Source organism: Sparus aurata, chromosome 20 (genome assembly GCF_900880675.1).
Source record: "Sparus aurata chromosome 20, fSpaAur1.1, whole genome shotgun sequence".
Taxonomy (NCBI): Eukaryota; Metazoa; Chordata; class Actinopteri; order Spariformes; family Sparidae; genus Sparus; species Sparus aurata.
In genome coordinates, this window is record NC_044206.1 from 7,064,653 (window position 1) to 7,085,305 (window position 20,653).

At 42.5% G+C, this 20,653-nt stretch overlaps 1 protein-coding gene across 17 annotated transcripts in view; it reads right to left on the reverse strand.

Moving 5' to 3' along the window:
* cacna1g (calcium channel, voltage-dependent, T type, alpha 1G subunit) overlaps positions 1 to 20,653 on the reverse strand; it is a 275,131-nt gene that overhangs the window by 56,275 nt on the left and 198,203 nt on the right. For all 17 annotated transcript variants that reach the window (XM_030399310.1, XM_030399319.1, XM_030399309.1 and 14 more), the window contains 4 exons: positions 20,161 to 20,261; positions 12,967 to 13,090; positions 7,449 to 7,517; positions 3,763 to 3,947 (listed from right to left, as the gene is read on the reverse strand). In XM_030399310.1, the coding sequence (XP_030255170.1) occupies positions 3,763 to 3,947; positions 7,449 to 7,517; positions 12,967 to 13,090; positions 20,161 to 20,261 (479 nt within the window). The remainder of the gene's footprint in view (positions 1 to 3,762; positions 3,948 to 7,448; positions 7,518 to 12,966; positions 13,091 to 20,160; positions 20,262 to 20,653) is intronic.

Sequence of the window (20,653 nt, forward strand, 5' to 3'; positions counted from 1 at the left end):
CTCTCCCGAGAGTCATAAAAACCACTGGGACAATCACCGGGACACAGCTACCAGACACCACCGCCCTCTACACCTCCCGCTGCCTACGTCCATCTCACAGCATCATCGGTGACCATTAAAGTCCAGCTCATCACCTGTTTGGGAAGACACACGTCCATCAGAACAAGGAGCACCAGGATGACGGGCTCTGTATCACCCCTGAGCGGTCCGAAAGCTCACTCACTCGGGAACAACTGCTATCAAAGTCAAGGTATTGGGTACCTTTAAAAAATAAAATAAAAAATAAAAAGAGAACTTTTTTGTTTTAGTAATGTTTCCATTCATACACCTACCGTAGGTCACATGTGACCTCCCAGCTAACAGATTCAGTCGCTCTGCAGTCGCAATTTTTTTTCTTCTCAACATTCCCTAGTAATGTAGCAGCATGTCGTCATGATCGGAGTTAGCAGAAAGCTACAGCTCCGCAGCAAGGAAATACATAATACATAAATATTGTTAATAATAAAACGTTACATAATAAGCCTGTTGTCACGCTGCTGTCTGGCGATACAGAAGGATCTGCTGCTGTACCGCCAGACTAGCAGCCGGTGGTACTGACGAGCAGCTTCCCTTCTCAGTTCCCCCTCAGCTCTCTGCCATGTGGTTCTGGAGTCATGACTTATTACTTCACAGAGAATCTGACCCGGGAAAACTATATAAAGACAGCCGGTCCTCTTACTGATTCTTGCTTGTTTATGTTGGTCATATAAAGGCCTCAATATTAAATTCATTTGTTTCGTAGCCAGATAAAAAAAAAAAAAAAAACTCCTCGTGGTACGTCTCAGCTCTGCAGAAAACACTTGTGGAGCCGGCACACTCCATAAACGTTGAGGTCCCAAAAGGTAAAGTGGTTCGCTGCTTAAAGTAGATTTGTTAATAGAACCCGCGCCGTAATTCTGCTCTGTGTTTACCAGACTGCATTATGTCTAACAGGGTTTATAGTACCTGCAGTACAGTATTACCAGGCCATACAGCAGCGCACTAACGGCTTAATAGGCTATAGCCTTTAATGCTGTGAACCTGCGTTTGGAGCGAAACTTAATAACTAGCTTAAAAAATGATTTTATAGTATTGCTTTCTCGTAACTCGTCTGCAGCCGCGGGGGGAAGAGAGCGCTCGGCTCTTTCCTTTTTCCATTCCCTTTCCTGCTTCCCCGTCCTCTCCTGTCCCTGCCTCTCTCACTCGCTCTATGCCCGTCTTCATACAGTCTTCCTTCTTCCGTTTCTCTCTCTGCCATGTTACATTTTTCTCAACCTGAAGACATCCCTCCATAGAGCAATGGTTGCTCTTTGCCCCGATCTGAAAATTTGTCCAGCTTCCTCCTGTAATGGCTACACATTTTCTAATCTGACTTAAACACCCTGCCTAGTTGACATTATTACATCCCTGGCCTCGCTGTCCTCCGGGGGATTAAATAAGGAGAGCCAAACCGCAGAATCACTTAGGATCAGTAGATTCAGCTGCAGGTACTCTTCTCAAGTGCTCAGTTTGTCACAGTTGCATAAGATCTAATTAGGAAGGCTCCTGTTTGACAACAAGTGCACTCTCTAATGTCACAGTAGCATTTCACTTGTAAGCCATCAGCATGCTTGCATTTTAAGTAGTTATGCACCAAAGCGGGAACCCGAACCTAATTCTGAAGTATGTTGAAGAATGAGCTTTTCAAATGAGCCTCCTCCATGCAAGCACTCACTCGCCGGCTGTGAGAGTTTCTGTTATTTCCATCTTTTCCCAAACCCTCTTAGTTTTCAGCGCAAAAACGTGTAAACGTGTCGTATAGTAACGACTTTCTGAACAGAGAATGAAGCCACACTCCTTCTTTTATGTGTCGTCTCTGAGCTACTCTGTGTTTTATTTTGAAAAAAGGCCCAGCTTTGAGGACATACTTCAACGTGGCCGCATCTCATACTGCAGCTAAACACTAAAATGTGTTTTCTTAAAGCAAGAAATGCAGTAATGCAGCACTACTACGCGGTAACATAATCATGATTCGCATTTGATCAGCGCTGCCAATTTTGGCAGTTTGATCTGAGTTGCATTTCTTATCTTTTTATCCTCCAAACTTTACTGAGCGAACAACGAGCACACTTTATGTAGCCTGACACTTGTGCCCTTGGGCATTATCTCATGGCAGAGAATTATGTATATAGAACCCTTAAATTTGTGAAGAAAGGAGACCTCTGATACTTCAAATGATACTTGCATCAATGGACACCCTCGGATGAGAAAGCCATGCTGCTACTGCTGCCACCACGGCTGCTGCTGTAGACTCTGAGTTAACCTTCCCTTTGAGAGGAGTGAAGTTTTGTCACTCCTCACTCCATGCTGTGCTGAGCTTGGTGTTTCCTCAAGGGGAGTGACCGGGCCTAAATCCTTGATCCCAAACATCGATACGATTCAGATTCTACTTTCACATTAAAATCTACTCCACGTAAGTTGGGTAATCCCCGGAAAGAAGAATTGACCAGACACCCTCATCCAGCCCACACATCGCATTGAATGGCCAGATGTCAGTCAAGTGCAAAAAAAAAAAAAAAAGAAAAAAAAACACGTTGAACCATAGTGAGTTTGTAAATATTGAGGAATGTTTGCAGGGGATAGGTGCTTGTACTGCAGATTTTTTTTTAAAGGTCCCAGCAGTAATGAACTGGAATTACCCTTTAACATATCAACAAATGTGTGGTTCATCTCTCCTGCTAGGGCGGTAACAAAACTCTGTATCAATAGTCTTTAGCACAGGTCAGCATAGCACAAAGTAGATAAAAAAACACAACCTCATTTCACTCAGGGCCAGTGGATCAAATGTCTGCGGTGTGATAGAAGAAATCATATTCATAGAAAAAGAAAAAAGGACATAAACTTAACTTCAAATACACACAAGCAGCGCGTCAGGCACATGCAAATCACTACTCAGTTCACAGACATAACCATGACGGTATTCACTTTCATGTCAAAGGTAAAAGTTTAAAAAGAGAAAGATCAGTGGTGCTCAGTGGGTACATTTGGCAGATTGAAAATGAATATTTGATTTTCCTGCTCTTCCTGAGAAACCGCGATAAATATTCAAGAGAGGGCGAAGGCCCGAGAGCTCCCCCGCACGAGGTGAGACACCGGGCGTGAAGCCACGTGCATGCAAATGGCACACACTGAGGCTACATGTAACGGACCTGCTCGTTAATACACTAAGACACACGTTCTTGATTTTTCCCCCCCAGGTTTCACACACACACACACAAATGCGAGCGCACTCCTTTGGAAATGTAAGTGAGAATACAGTCTCCAAGTCGGTGACTTCCGCCTTGTGTCTGCTCAAACAAACATAACCGAGCAATTGTGCACTCATGGAAACAACACGCGCATAGATGCACATAAAAAAAAAAAAAAGCCTACACACACACACACACACACACACACGCACACACGCACAATATACACAGTTATCCCCAAAGCTACAAAGGTTGGTACAGAGCTGAGAGAAAGCTCTGTTTGTTTAACCCGCTCATCTTAAAATAAAGCATCCACAACAGGCGCTTTCATCATCTCATGATGGGAAAAACTTAACATTTAAACATGGCATCTGGTTTTCGCCGACTTCATCCAACTATTCATTTCGCATATGGTCGTATTTTTGAAAGGTACGACTTTATTTCATGATTCCTTTTCAACAGTTTCAAGCACGGTTGTTCGTCTATAATTATCGGCGTCCCTGGGAGAGCCACTTACCGTAGCGGCCTCAGCGTCCTCAGCAGCCTCAGGACTCTGAGCATGCCCAGGATCTTGGTACCGGAGTTGGAGATGAGGGACACCAGGATGTCGATGACAGAAATCATCACCAACATCCCGTCCAGAATGTTCCAGCTGCTCCTCAGGTAGGTCTTTTCCCCTAAACACCAGCCCAAAGCTATGATCTGCACACACACACGCACGAACACATAGCAGAGTGTAGTTACAGTGCTGAGCAGGTGACGCAGATACATTGGGATACATTTAAAGTCTGAAATTAACTCCAACGTAATGATACACAAATCAGTGTCTCGATATCTATTCTTGGTCCGTGCCTTTGCAGATTTGTTTGTTATGAAATTATCTTTTGTGTTCGTTATGAGTCGATGCTTAATGTCCTGCATGCACAGCTTATTGACTTTGCGGAGCGACTATTGACTCGGAGCTTGGCAGCGGAGGTCGTAAAAGCATTTTCCCCGACGCCATATCTAAATTCTATAGGTTCCACTCGTCGTAACTTTTGCCCATAAAGCAATTTGCATTCCAGGAAATAATAGAGGCTGGTGTCTTGGTGCGTTTTGGAGCTCAAACTTAATAAATCAGGACCGCTATTTGCGCATTTTGCATTTTCAAACACTCAATGTAACTGGAAAGATGAGAGAGTGAGCCAGAGGGGGATGGACGGAGGATAATTTACATCAGTCGATGCTAATCAATGCATAACTGTACATACTGTATATGAATAATGTGGCAGGGGAATCATCAAAGAGGCCGATCAAACTTGATCAACAAAGATAGATCACTGAGAGTTCAGACGGCCTCTACTCACTCTTCCCTCCGTGTTAATGAATCAACTCAGCTTCTTCACACAAGCACCAATCCAACCCACTCCATTATTATTTAAACTCCTGCATTCAAATCAACATATTTGAGTAATAATACATTAATATTATTAGTCAGCTGTCCTTATCGTGTCAAAAGCAGCTCCTCCAAAATTGGCTACATTTTGTGTTTTCTCAGTTATTTTTTTGGCTTTGTTGCCGAGACAAGTAACACCTGTGACAGAAATCAGTTCAGCATTGACGGAGAAAGCATGGATTTTGGATTAAAAATAGCAGACGACCTCTGCCCACAGCATCTTTTGACCAGCCAGACTGCTCCACGGAGGCGAGGAAAAGAATCGGAAAGAAAGCCGCGCTAATCCGGCTAAGATTTGAAGCTGCTCCTGGCTAATGATCAGTCGCAGAAAAAATTCAATGGACGAATGGGAGGCTGGCCAGACAATGGGAAATCAGACTGTTGCGCCTGTGACCTGTCCGCCACAATATCTGTGATGGACTGCGTTTCGGGCGACATAGCGCAGGACTGCAGTTGGACGAGGAGAGGTGAACTCTGTGTTTGAACGTTTGAATCATTAATGCTCGGTTCTAACACACTGTCCAAGTGGACGGACAAGTGTTTGTGTTGCTTGAAACTGTTAGAAATGTTCATTCCGTTATATAATCCTTTACATGACAAACAAATGACCTTATATAATACTGACGCATTAATATGAAAACATAATGTCACAGTTTGGTGGTGGTTAACGTGTCAATAGTTAGTTTTAACTATGGAATGGTTTTAATGAAATTTGGGAATATTTTGAATGGTCCATCTACCTCCTTCCAATACATTCACATTACAAACCACTGGTGTTAGAATCATCCGCCCCCTCAGGTGGCTGCCATTTTGTTCATGTTGCTGACGCTTGCTAGCATGAGTTAGGGCAGTACAATACTGCAACAATATTGACTCTTGATGCTGACGAAACACAGATAACCTGTCATTCCAACGGCATATACTGTTGGCTGACAAGCATTGGCTGAGAAGTTGGAACCTAATTCTGAAATCATTTTGGACCCAACAAAGTATTCTAAATGATTAATTCACAATCATGGTAATGTTTTTAATGGAAAGTGATGCACAATTCTACAAGCTCTGTAGATGTAGATTTGTTAACACGAAAAGGTTTTCAGCATGAACTTTAAAGTCCTGTTCCTGGCATTAACTAACCCCCTGAAAACTAATCTCTGTTCCTCACACTGATATATTTGGAGTTTTTTTTTCTTTCTTGAAAAAATCTCTACGTGGCTTCAAAATGGCCACGTAAAATGCCCAATTAAGTATACGAGGTTCTATTAATATGCAAATGAACACAGATTGTGTCCACGCCCCTGTCCCACGGCAGCTGAAACATTCCTGCATTTTTTTGGAAGTGGGGAAACTGGGAACACATAATACAGAAAATTACCTCCATCTGCACACCTGACTTCTTCTGAATACAGCTCCTTTCCCAGCAACGTTATGCTAATGAGGTGGAATGCCCAAACGGGATTGGTTCCTTAAGTTTTGACGAATGAAACCCTGGCGGTCTGAATCTCTTTTTTCTTGGGCTGTTATGGCATAAATGCTCAGCCACGGCGTTGACTGGTTATTTTGCTCATGATGTGCCTTGCAAAAATAAAAGAAACACCATTTGGACTGGTTCACAAGGTTAAAAATGTGATTTAATTGAGGGTGAATTCAGTAGTTCCTCGACACCCACAAAGTTTTTGTTTAGGCAGCATGTCTGCTGATAACCAATCAGCCGTTGTGTTTTTTTATACTACACCTTAAAATGATTGCTTGAAAATGGAATGATACACCCAGTATTCTGTTTTGTGTAAGTGTGTGCTTGAGGTCCTGTGTTTGTGAGGCCGCCAATAGCACTGGAACCAAAAATAGAGACAGAGACTTTGAATGAGTGACACCTCTGAACTTTCCTCCCCTCTGCTTGCTCCTGCCCACGCCTGCACCGACCTCCATTCAAAGCTGGTCCATTTGAATATTGGCGAGACAATCCTTTGCCGAGCATTACGAAACAGCCCTGAGAGTGTGTGCAATGTGTGCGTTCGCTGTCTGTTCAAGTCTTGGTCTCTCATTCTCTCCCTTTCCTCCCTCTTAAATCTGTTTTTCTTTCGTATTTTGGGAGCTTACTCTACAGAACGGCATACACCAGACAGACTGTGTCTTCTCTGCGGCTTTGTGCCTGAGCGGTTTAAGGAGTCTGGATCGTGTTTCTCCAACTTATGCACAGATTTTTTACATTGTGAGTGAATCACCGATGTGTCACATTTCAATCAAAGCTTGGGACAAATGATGAGTACTCAATGTGAGGCAACCAGCGGTTATTTTGGCGCAAAAAAACTCGACCAATCAATTATTTTGCGGCAGAAGTTTGGATGTCAACGTGATGTGTTCGGCTAACAGAGCTAACCGCTAACAGAGCAGGACATAGACTTTCTTTTCAGATGAACACAAATGGTTTTGTGTCTGTAGCTTGCTAACATAATGAAAACATAAGGTAAAACCTCAGAGTCTCTCATGTGGATTAGTAAGGTAACCAAAGAAAAATACAATTTGGAACATTTTACAACAAACTACTTTTCGTGACAATTTTCCCATCAGCCTTAAACGCAAACTCTGAAAATGTTTACAGACAGCAGATTTACCATAAATCGAAGACAACCTATGAATTTCTTTTGAAGTGTCATGTAATGGCTAAAATTGTTCACCAAATGTGCAGTGAGCTTTATAAAGAAAGAGAAAAGGACTGTCACAGAGGGGTTTTACAAAAAATGATCCAGTGGAAATCCAAAAATTCTCACCTTTATGGTCATCTCAGCCACGAAGATTGCCGTGAAGATGTAGTTTGACAACGTTAGGAAGATCCGCTCCTGCAGTGAAGAAGGAAGAGGAACCTGGTTGAGTTGAGGTACATGCTAATAGCGCCGAGAGCTAATAACAAAATAGTCTTCTGCTTCTAAACTGATCTAGCGTGCAGCTTAATAATGTATGAGGGAACTATTTCACAAACAATTTTCCCTGTTGCACGCACTAATGATTGCTGGCAGGCAAGTGGAAAGTTTGCTACTTATAAGCACTGCAGGAAATATTCACATACGACATCTTTGGGCCTAAAATGTTATGTTTCCTTTAGCCCTGTTGGTGGAAATAAACTTACAATAATTCCCTGAATCAACTACATTGCACCTGGAACAAGTGCCATTACATCAACTGTGTAACACTTGGTGAATAAAACCCTTCGGTCCACCGTGGCTGAAAATTGGCAGTTTCCCAATGAAATGAGCATGATGCATCAGGTCCTGTACTTTTCATCGGATATAAACAGTCAATTTAGAAAACAAACACCATCATTTTGTTTTGTGAAAGTGCGTTCAACACAACACCATCAGGCCTGAGCTATTAGATCTCCATCTAAACACACATTACTGCGCTCCATGGTTCCCTGTTGCCTGGGGCGGCATGGCTCAGTGGTGTGTGTGCACGCAGCAGAGATGGGAGCCTATTTACTGAGCTAAACAAGGACTGAGGAGAGAAAACAAGCAAGCAAGCAAGAATAAGAACCCTCCACCGCCTGATTATTTATCCAACTTCCCCTTCGTCGGAGGAGACGACCCTGTCCAGTCGCTAACTGTCTATGTATTGCGTGTGTGTGCATGTGCATGTGAGCGGGCGTACAAGCCTGCCTTTCCCACGGCCCCCGACTACCATCACCCATGCTCCAAGGAACACAAAATCACACACACAAACACAGACATGGCATTCCTGTAGCAGTCTCTGGGAATGTCGGACATGACATCACTGGGAATGCTGGTATTGAGAGGGTTTATAAATTCCAAGCTTGACAGCAGCCGTTCCTGTCCTCTGTGAACAAGTTTCCGTACTTCCATTCATTCAGAAATAGCAGGGATGTGGTAGGGAATGAGAGACGAGCGAGGGAAGGTAGAGGGTAGGGGGAGGGACAGACAGAATACATGCTGTATTCCTTAACGAGCTGTATTCACCACTCTCAATTTGCTGTCAGTCCAATTGCATTCTGGCAAAATGCTGGAGATTTAGTTGTGCCTAATTATGCTACCAGCTGTAGTCTACAAGCTGTCGACTTTAGCTCTGGCAGGTTGATACAAACATACCTATTTAGACAAAATATTGCATAATAATAGCTGTCGTCATGGTAGCTGGCAAGCTAAATGAAACAATGATAACTTATTGTTTGCATGTGCTTGAATATAGCATATTTGGCTAACTGGAAAAGTATAGGCAGTAGAATAGGTTATGTGCTGCATTGCGCTAGCACCCCTTTTGACACTGTGTCTTGAATGCTCCACTTGACTACGAGTGAGGCAGCTCACCTCTGTTCAGTCTTTGGTGAGAGTTGCATCTTTGCATTACTTAACGGTGAGGATGTAGCCAATCAGAGGCAGAGTAAGGCGGGTCATGACAAGCAAGGTAGTTTGAGCTAAAAAAACGCTGCTACAGCTGGTAAACATGGCTGCGATACAGCCGTACATGTTCGAGCCCGATTCTCATACTTAAACACAGGCAGAATAACCGAACCACCTTCACAACCGAGACTGGAGCAGGAAATTTCAGAGTGGTAAGTTATCATTTTGTAACTATCATTTAATTCAAATAAAAGTTTAACTTTGCAATTTCACAGTAGCAACTGTTTGTCTGCTTACTGACTGAAGGGAAGTGTATATATTTTAAAATACATATAATGCCTATATTATTTGTGTGAGTTTGTGTCACGTTATGTGATGCACATAAGTTACGTAAGTAAAGGCTTGACTCTAACCAGGCATTTCAGGCAGTGTAGGAGCCATGTTTTCTGTAAGAGTGAGTAACTCCCTTAGACTTGGACTTTGGGCTTTTATACTTGCTACAAATGCTACATAACATAATAAAGAAAAGGCAAAAGTTAGCTCTAAATAAAATTGCTTTACACAGTCAAGTTCTCTGTAGCTCTATGGTAACCCTAAAATAATAATTCTAGCTAGCTAGACACTTTTGTCAAGCTGAGAATTTGCTCTGACATTTTGTGGTATTCACTCGCTAAAAAGTATGCAAATGGCTGACACTAACCTGAAAAATTAAAGTAGGGACTGATGGTGTAAGATGAGCCACTTTTATCATTTGATGATTTTACTGCAAAATATATTAGTACGAGTTCCAATTAATAGTTGCTATACATACACCAGGTTGCTGCGTACAGATGCAGATTTAAAAAAAATATATAATTATGATGGTTTCAGAACAATGGCCAATGAAAAAAAAGTTATGGCATAACTTGCGGGTCATTTTGCAAGGGTTGCGACACTCCCAAAAATGTATCTATCATTTTGGAGATGTTTCTTTCATCATGTTATTTTATGGAAAAAAGTATTTTTGGGCCCCAGTGCATCACGTGATGTTGTAATTACACAGTTTGGCCACTATGAGAGTTGGTTTCAAAGCCTAGCGCTCTTCCTGAGGGCTTGATTCGATGCAACTGAAATGAACTAAATAAAATAAAGAGTGAAAATTGATGCAAACATTTCTGAGTTGTCTACAGTCAATAAACTCTGGTTCAGCAATAGTAAACAAATATGTTAATGTAAGGGGATCTGAATCTAATTATACTCAATGATAGATATCAGCCAGCTAAATGCACCTGCTTTTTTTCATCAAGATTCATGATTCATTCCCTGAGAAACGTAATGAAATACATACCGTACACACTGTACAAAAAACGCCCAGTGTTGGAATGTTAATCTCGATCTGCGCCCAAAGATAATGGGTCCATTTCTGGGCTGAGAACCATCCTCCATCGAAGTAGAAATCTATTTAGTAGTTTTGCTGTAATCCTGCTGACCGACCAACCAACCAACCAACCAACCAACAATCAGATGTGGCTGGAAACCCTGGCAAAGCTAACCATCTAATTCTAAGTCTAATTTGAAAATGCTGTTTGCAATCATTGCTTCCTCTTGTGCATTTTCATGAAAATTGAAAGAAACAGGAATCTAGGGCTCAAAAGTATTGAAACGCCTCCCTCGTCTCGCCTCCCTCTCTCATTCCTCATCTCTAATGGTGGTGGTTGTTATTCCTGGTTCAACGCCTCGCCTCCAGCATGTCTGACCACGACTCAGGGAGCCACAGGCCAATCAGCCTGAACAGCTCGTTGTAGTTTGGCTTGAACCAGCAATAACTTAAGCTGATAGGCACTTTTTCTTAGTTCCTTAGTTACAAAACAGAGACAACAATAACCGATACCAACCACTTCCAGTAGGCAATCAGCACTGCCATGGACATAATACGCTGGCAGCCCCAGGTGCTGGAGATGTAAATTATCCCTCTCACTTTTAAGGGCCGGGACCAATAATGTATTAGGTCTGTACATCAATTTGTGGTTACAGAAAAAGTGTGCTTAATGCAGCATTTAATTATGCAGTAACAAAGCCTTCCTGTAGGCTAATCGTGAGCAGCAGAAAACAAGAGTGAGCCCACACCTCCTGGAAGGCTTTCATCACGGTCCGGTGCTCAGCGCCATCTCCCTATCTTAATGTCATATAAAGCAGATGACGTGGATGCAGAAAACTCAGATTGATTGTATTTTATACAGTTAATGCCGATATAATTCAATTTTGCACTCTAGACGGTGATGTATTGTCCCCGAGCTCAATTAGGAATAATAAATCATAATAGGTGCTATAATCATCCTCGATCATTTCCACTGAGCCACAGGAAGACGGTATCCAGGCAACCCTGAGCACCAAACCAAAACAGTAAGCCAAACACAAAGTGCGTGAGATAACTTCCAGGATTATGAACTAATTATTCAGCTTTGCATTCCACACTAAAATGTTGTGACTCAAAGATTTTTATCTTCGTACCGTTGAGGACGTTTCTATTTAAAGGATATCGCATATGTTTTTCGTCAGGCTGGCACCGCGGGTGATGTAAAACAGGTACTTCAAAAGAGTAGCAGCCGAGTTATAAATTATACATGTCTGGTTGTTATACACAGCCAAAAACAGAATCAGTGAATGGAAATCGATTCACAATCGGCTTCATTAATTCAAGACAACCCACACAGACAAACAAATGGCATCATGCCACGACCACCAGGGCGAAAAAGATCTGGAGCAATAAGCATCTCGCCTCAAACCTGTAATGACTGCTCATTCTTTAGTTTTCAGGCTGCTAGCTGCGTCATACATTTCCATCTCATTTCAATAATGGCTTCAGGGTGCGGACTGGACACGACGGCCACAGCAGGAAGCTGACAAAATATATGTGCATCCCAAAATACTGCGCTCTGGGCTGAATGTTAGATCAGTGGTGGATTCTGTGTATTTGCCTGTGTTATATTTACATATGTGTGTGTGCAAAGGTGAAAGGCGTGAAATCAATCCAGATATATGTGTGTGTGTGTGTGTTTAGTCTATGTGTGATCTCTGCCCTGATTAGGCCAGGCAGCCTGCAGGGCGGTCTCCACTTGTTAAACATCTCCTTTCCTGGACATTAGCCACGTACGCCATCCCAAAGATAATTGAATCAATTACAACGGCACTGTCTCCTCCGTGTTTGAGTCGCAAAACAAGCAGAACAGAGCGCTCCAGCGAGACCGAGCCGCAATTAGGCCCATCCACGGAGCAACTCGCTCAGTGCGAAGAGAAAAAAAAAAATCAAACAGTGATAATTATTGTGTTTAAGCATGGAACGGCTGGGCTGTGTTCTGCTGCTATTGCTGGGAAGTAGGAGAGGACACCGAGATAGATGGGTGTGTTAGTGTTGCTGCGAGGCATCCAGCCAGCCCTCCTCTATTTGAGGCGATGGTGTATTAACTGAGGAGGTGATGGTGTTGATGATGCAGTGCAGTAGATACAGGGGTATAGCACGCATTACCCAAAGCTACTGGCTCGCAGTCAAACAGGAGTGATTCCCTGCTTACACAACGTTACACTCTATTTCTCTGCAGAGAGCAATCTACAGTTGTAATTATGTGTCTCTGTGTGTGTGTGTGCCTGTGTGTGTGTGTGTGTGTGTGTGTGTGTGTGTGTGTGTGTGTGTGTGTGTGTGCGTGTGCGTTTGAAGGTTGGACTTGCTGACAGGTACTTTCTCTCCCTCTGTCCTCCATTTCTGTTTTTGAGCTGCCAGTGTTTCATTACGGTTGACTCTGCACATACATTTAAAGAAGCTTATATATAATTACTGTAATATAAATAATGCATCTCTGTCTCTCTACCCGTCTTTCCTTTTTATTCCACTGAAGACCGTGAAGCCAACACACTCACACTCATGACTTTATAGAGTCTTAAGAAATGTTTTGAGACTCACGGCACTGGAGGGTTCGATGCGAGGCCTCTCCATGGCGATGGTGATGCAGTTGAGGAAGATGATGACCAGCACGATATGGTCGAACATCTTGTGGTTGATGATCTTATTGCACACGATCCGTAACCTGAGGAAAAAATTTAATAAAAATACACTGAAATTTGAAACTTCATTGAAAGGGAAATGCAGCCAGTGTGTGTCTTGGTTTGGTTAAAAGAGAAAAATCCTCAGATTGCTGCTTTATACCAGAAGTAAAAAAAACCTGGCACAAACCTGGTTTAGATCGGGGAAACACTGTGGTTGGGTTAAAAACAACTACTTTGCTAAAGCCAGGAGAGTTTCTTTATCAATAATAAATATCTATTCAAGGTTAAGGAACAATCATGGGCATGATCCAATTCTAAAACAGTACAAAAACACCATTGACTGTCTGTTAGGCACATGAAACAAAAAGATATCTTGTTGACCTGTCTGCCCGACCTCCTCAATCTCAGGAGTTTGTGATGACATCGTCTGACTTCCTCCTTTGCTCCCATCATAATTACCATGGTTGCTAGAGGGCACTGACACTTGAACGGAAGTATTTTGGGACAGCACACTGAGGATACATATTCATAGACTCTGGATATTTTTATACGGAACCCATAAATGGCCATGGGTCAAACAGATTATCTCCTCTTGCTTCCTTGTTTTCTCGAGATCATGGCTTTTTTTTGTGTCATTATTGCAAGATGGCGATTTCTGTTTTTTGCGAGATAACAAGATCATTTATCATGAGAAAATAACTTCGTGAGATTCAAAAGAGTGGACCATGACATGCACACACTGCTCTGTGTTGTGGGTTCCAAAGCAAACCGTATGAATTTTTTTTATGAATGAGTGTTTTATACCTATCGATTTGATATGAGGACATTACCATATGGCTACTGTAAGCCACAGGCAAAACAACGGTATTATAAGGTAGTGCTTGTTTTCACACAGACTTTTTAGAGTGAGGAGTAGCCGGATGAAAAGATTGTCTTACATACAGTGATCAACTCAAAGCATATGTGTTACTGTCCAGTAGGCTACAACCTCTTGTTGGCCTATGGAACAGAAACTACGCACACTGGTGCGTCTTTGAATGGTACCCCAGCCAAATTACGTATAAGATACATTTTCAGTCCGATGTATTGACCAATGAAGGGTACTCCTCGATCCTCCACTTGTCAAGACGCCATGTATGTATGCTGGAAAGGCCCTGCAGATCTGTAAACATTAGGCTTGACGTAATAAGGGGGGAACAACGCTTAGTTTTCTCATGACAAATGGTTAATGTATCTTGTAATCTTGGGATGACAAAGCTCCTCCAAGAGCTTGAGAAAACGATCTCGTTATTTCTCGAGAAAACAAATAATATTTAACTTGTTATCACAGTAAAACGGAGGGATAATATGTTTGACCCATGGCTGTTTAGAGCCAAGTTAGAGAGAGAAGGAGCAGATCGCTGAAAACGAATTAGCTAATTCAAATTTTATGTGGAAAAACCATATCAGACAGATTATTAACCTAAGAGTCTAACATAAAAATGCTCCAGTGTTTGTTCGACATAGTTTTGGCAGGAAAAAAAGGCATCACTACCACATTTAAGTCCTTAGAAATGCACCTACTCCTCCCTTGCACCGTTATTTTTCACTGCACAGGGGTAATTGCTGGACACATAATGTCTCTTACTTCAAAGTTGACTCTCACTCGCACTCAATGCCACAAATCATAGCCCTGTCTCTTAAAATCAGATCTTTATAGTGTCAAACGCTGCACATACATCATTTTACACAGTTAAACTTCAACTTCCAACAGCAGGAACAAGAAGAAAATCACGTTTCACAGAAGTGGGACTTTTTACGAGGTTAAAATAGCATTACTTCACCATAAAGATACTTATTAGCGGTATTAGTAGAGGTTTACATACAGATGAGTACTTTACTCCTCATTACATCATATGTTATATACTACAAAGCTACCTAATAAGTCATTAAGTGAGGTGAAAAGTAAAAATTTTCCCCCAGGGGGTTGTATGGGAAAACTCAGCAAAACACAAACGCCAATCCAGATTGCAGCTCGGTCGAGGCGTGTTCTATAAAACCTGATATAATATTACACACTGCAGAAGGATGTTTAGCGAAACCCAGTGCGCCCTCGACAAGCAATGAAAGAACTCGTTCACTTCAAGAGAGCTTGTCTCACATACAGTATCTCTAATGAACCACTGTAGAATCAGGAGCCATTAATTACGCCTGACTTTCATTACGCGGCATCAAACGGTTCCCAGGCTTTAGCTCGTGACAACGGAGAGGGGAAAGAAAGAGGGAACACTTGTTTTATATGGCGCTGCTAAAGGATTTAACTGTGCATCAAATCCGCTCTGATGGCTCGTATCTGCCTGAGTGTTCAGCGGGGGACAATATTGTGAAGCTCAGATCTGGATTTCTTGGCTTTATTTGACAATGCAGACGCGGTGGTGTCAAACACTGCCGGCTGTCGCCGAGCCCGTGTGCACGTGCGTGTCATCTGACTGCGGTGATTATTATGCATGTAATATACAGCCTCGCACCGGCTTATTCCTCTTTGATATCTAAATGCCAGACCCTTGGTGCTAAAGAATTCAAGTGTTTTCCTCTAGCAGCGGGGAGAGGAGGACACATTGCAAACACACGCCTCCTCCTCCGCGATCAGAAGAGAACTTTCATGTGTAGTTCAAATGGCCGGCGAGACTTTACAAACACCGAGCACGCACGCACACACAAACACACACACACACGTATAGAAAACCTGGGGAAAAGCCTTTTACCACACACTCGAGGCAAAAAGCAAAAATACGACCGTGCATCAGACCTGGGACTCTTAAAAACTCACTCACGTCTTGATGTCTGGATGTTTTTTAGAAAAGATCTTGACGTGTTGAGAGCCTGCCACTCTCATGATATTTACTGACCTTTTGAGTTTTCTGGCATCAGTGCCTCAGTTGCTACTAAATGACAGCTGACACAATTCACTTAAATATTGATTGCGGTTAGTTTTATACTTTCGTCACTTGTCCGAACATTACTCCCAACAAATTATTTCATTTAAAGCTTTAAATATGCACCTTTTGACTCCTTTTTTCAAATTGATTGACTGATTTTAACATTGTCAGCAGACTCTCCATCCTCAGTTTTGGAGTTTTTAAACATCACTGTGGTGCTTTACCACTGCACTCCCCAAAAATCATGTGCAAATTTGGACAAACGGTTCATTCAAAAGTGATAAATCAGTCATCTACTACTCACAACCATGTCCACAAAACATTTCTGGAGCTCCACAACAAAACAGTGTTGCAGCATTTTCCCGAACAACTTAGGTAGATGGGAACTGGTTTTAAAAAGGTGAAAACACAACCAAAAACAGAAAACTAAATACAGAATGGCTCCGTAAAACTCATCTGGCATAATCCAAGTTTGCAGAACAGAGAGACCACAAAAAATAAATTCCCCAAAAAACAATTTCCCCATTATAAAATGTATGTCTGTGAAACTGCAAACATTCCATTCTGACTCCTTTTTATTATGAATGTTTGGGGTGATCCATGGAGGTTTTATATTCATACAACTTCCTTGGTGAGAAAAGTAATTTTAAAGTATGTGGCACCATCACAACACAAGGTCTATGGGCTGAGTAGGAACTCAAGAGCGGGGCCAGTAGGAGAAACACTTGCACACATAAATAAGTGGGCTGCGTAAACAGGAAGTAAACCCGCAAGCTAGAAACCTTTTTTGCCGTATGCATCAGACGAGCAATTCTTATTGGACTGAATGGGCGCCATATTTGGGTTCACTATCTAGTTCTATTAAATCTTTGGTCTTGACAGCGAGTTGGGGGTGTCAGCAACTTCTTGTCAAATCAATTTGGGATGTCTGGCTTTCAGAGACCTAGATTGCGCAGGACGAGTTGAACCGTTTTCATGGTTGTCTTTTTATTGTTTTGTTTTTTTCGGCTGTCCCCAGCTATTTCAGTGACTTGGGAGAACGCTGCCACGCTGCCATGCTGCCACGCTCCAGAAAGGTTCCATGGTGATAAAAAAACCTTCACGACTTTCCAAAATGACAGAATTTCCATTTTTAGGTGAACTGTTCCATTAAATGTGTTGATGGTAGTGTTACTGGGATCCTTTGCTGAAGAGGTTTTAGTTTCTGACGGCAGTGCTCTTTGCGTAGTGGCTATAGCCCCTCTCACTGATCGCCCAGATCTTCTTCTGTGCATTCCAGACAAACCATAGGGACATAAACTGCATCACTTCCTGTGTGCTGCTGGATGATGGCTTTTGAAGGAAAGAGCTTGACAGATGCTGAGAATGGTTTGTCTTTTTTTCTTCAGCTATGAGCTAAAGCATTTTCATGTTTTATCATCCGGCACTGGAAAGCAGGCAGACAACTTGCAACATAAACTTGCCACAGATCATTTTCTTCACTATTTACTGTCATTCTGAAACATCCTCCCTGCTGACTATTTGTTCTATTCTTACCTGTATCTTATTAAGTTCCATTCAGATGACCCACTTCCCCACAACAGTCAGCCTAGATCCACATAATCTAATCCCAATCCCATCCCATTGCTGATGGACCACTGTTTTCATACACGCCCAACTCTTGCGGCGAAGACGTCTAATCGCAGTGACTGCATCACAGTATGTTTTCATGTCGGGCCCGCTCCTCAGCTCATTTAAAACTTCCCCTGCAGTAATCTTCAGTGGTAGCAGTAACAACAGCGAGCACAAAGACGAGTCGAGGTGAACTCAGGTCCATGTGAAAGCCGCTGGACTCCGGCCTCCCACTACGCTGCTGTCTCTTGATGTGATTGTGAGCACAGGCGGGCGTCCACGGTGGTTCAAGGCCAGACTGGGCGCCATGCGGAGCCTGTGTCCTCGGTGTCACTCTCAACGACAGCCAAAGCTTGCTGCCCGCTGCGACTGAAAGCTAGCTAGAAGCCCGGATTGAGCCAAGATCCCTCAGGTTTCTTAATACTCTGACATTAACAGACTATGGGGAGCTTTTCCTATTAACCTTTTCCAGATTCCATAGTACAGCTCACAGAGAGGATCTGTTAAAAATGGCTCAGATTCATAGATATACTACAAATGTCTTCAATGCAAATTAACTGGAATATAATTATGATTTTGTGGAATTAAGTTGCCTCCCAATAAGTTTACAGCGAAATTTGAAAAGCTATTTGAACTCTCCTAATTTCTGTCAACTATAAACTGAAGTATAGAACTGCTTTTGGATGTTTTTTTGTAGGGACAGCATCTTCATCTCAAGCCTCTGCTTTGGCTTTTACCGTAGCAGCGGTTGACCAACATTTGTGTCACCTTCCATGGTGCTCTACAGATTTTACACAAGCCCAGTTTTTACAAAAGCCCACATAGCATTAGCTTTAAAAGCTATCTGTCACTTACCGACATTTCACTTTTGGGAGGACTCATCATACTGTGAAGTTCATATTCTGGTTGGAAAATGGAAAACTACGAGCTAGGCTTACTTGTTTTCACGCAGGGAGTAGTGGCACTTTGGTGGTTTGTTCATTTAGAAGTCCAGTGTGTAGGGTTTGGGGGGATACAGGGGCAGAAATATACTGTATACTGTATATCTACAAGGGGAGTGGGTTGTCTTCCAAGGAGACTGCTAATTATTCTACAGTAGCCCAAATAAACCACACACTGGTTCTATAGAGGACTTTTGATGTTTTTCACATGTTTTGCCGCCACTGGATGTTAGGGTGAGATGAGGGGTACTCCATTTGGTTGCAACCTCACTGCCAGATGCCAGACTAAATCCTACACACTTGTCCATTTAAGCGATTTCTCTCACCAGACATTCCTTTCATTCTGTTGAGTTTGTCCCACATTATAACACAGGGGGTTCTAGCTTGCATTAGTTGTCTGTTTTTCATGGGTTTTGGTGGTGATGCCATGGCTGAGTCATGGAGTAACATAGAAAGCAATCACAGCTGGTAAACCACCTTTATTGCTCTTGGAATTGGAATGTTATTACTCTGAGTTGTCACATACCAATAATATATTGCGACAATGAAATGACAGTAGCTGCACTGTCAGTCATGTCCAAAAATACACTAACATATGGGGTCCTATCATTATAGGACTAGAACTACCATCTCGCGGTTGCATGCCTCCACACGTGTTGAATAATGGCCAGGACATTTTTTTCACAAAATGATGATGTCACAACGAGGCTGACCTTTGACCTTTTGCGTATAAAAAAGTCAGCACTCAATCTTATTCATGTTATAAGACATTTTTTTTCATCATATGAATTGCTGAGTAATGGTCAAAAATGTGTCTTGTGCGGTCACAGTGATTTTTACATTAAATGACATTTTAAATTAAATGACACTGGTGATGGTTGACATTAAGTTCCCAGTCGAGGGGTAGGGTGGAGTGCTCGCCGTTTGATGTTTAATCAGCATGTAGCGGTGCAGTGGCGCCAGGCTGGGATCAACACGTTGCCCGGTGTTGCCTTCACAGCCGCATCCTCCAAACGGACAGAGGAGATGCACAGATCAAAGTCCCAGAAGGGGAGGAGGAGTGAGGGAAGAGGGTGGGGGCGGAGATGGATTCAGCACGTGGCTGGAGATAACATGCAGCATTCAGTGGGAGAAACTCCCTTCCTCCCTTCGCTCCTACTTACGCACCCCTGACATGGCAGAAATGTGCAGATAAAAGAGACTTCTGAAGTGAGAATGTGGGAAGGAGTCGCAGTCGGTATAAGGGAGGACAGAAAAAAAAAAAAAATGCTGTGCTCACATTGCGGCAAAAAAGACTCTGCCATTACAGTCAGCATTATGGGATGTCAGTCGAGTGCAATGTTAAGAATCCTCTTCTTGTCGGGGAGAGGGCTCAGTCTTTGCCTGTACACTGATAACAGAAGCTGTCATTTAAAAAAGTGCTGTGACTAGCTCGATTTTGACATCCCATTTCATTTCAGAAATACACAAGCTTGCGTATTCAAACTGCCGCAGGAGGAAGCGGTTTACAAGTTGTCCCGCTGGAAACAACAAACCCAGAGTCCTGTGGGCCAAGAACCTCGGTGAATATGTAACATTGCCAAGAACATGTTAAACTGAAGGCAAAGCGATAGAGTCATGGAGGTGAAAGATGAAGGCTACCTTGACTCTGGAGGGAAGAGGTAGAGCGACCAGGAGTCTCTCTGTCGACACCACTCTGGCTGTTTCTTCTCGAACCAGTGATACAGTCTGGCAAAACGACCCTGAAGGGAGCAAGAAGTGCACAGCGCATTTATTATTCATAATTTCACAATTTCCTGCTGTATACTGCGAGCCTCAATTATTCTCCACGGAGAAGAAGCTTATGAATCTGCTTCGTCTTACAACACGGTCTGTATGAAGAAGCCACCTACAGATAAACACTGCATACATACCTGAGCTAAAATTATTATTATACAAATGACTCCACTCCTTTTGCACTGGCAGTGACAGAGGAAATGTGTGTATGAAAACTTAATTATTGTTATTTGCAGCCGATCTTTTATTGTCTTTTACTAATGTAGGAAAATCTATAAAGTCTGCTCCCACGTTCCATCTTCCCATAAAGATTACTACTATAAGGTGGTGTTTGCGTCTATACGTATATTTGTTTGAC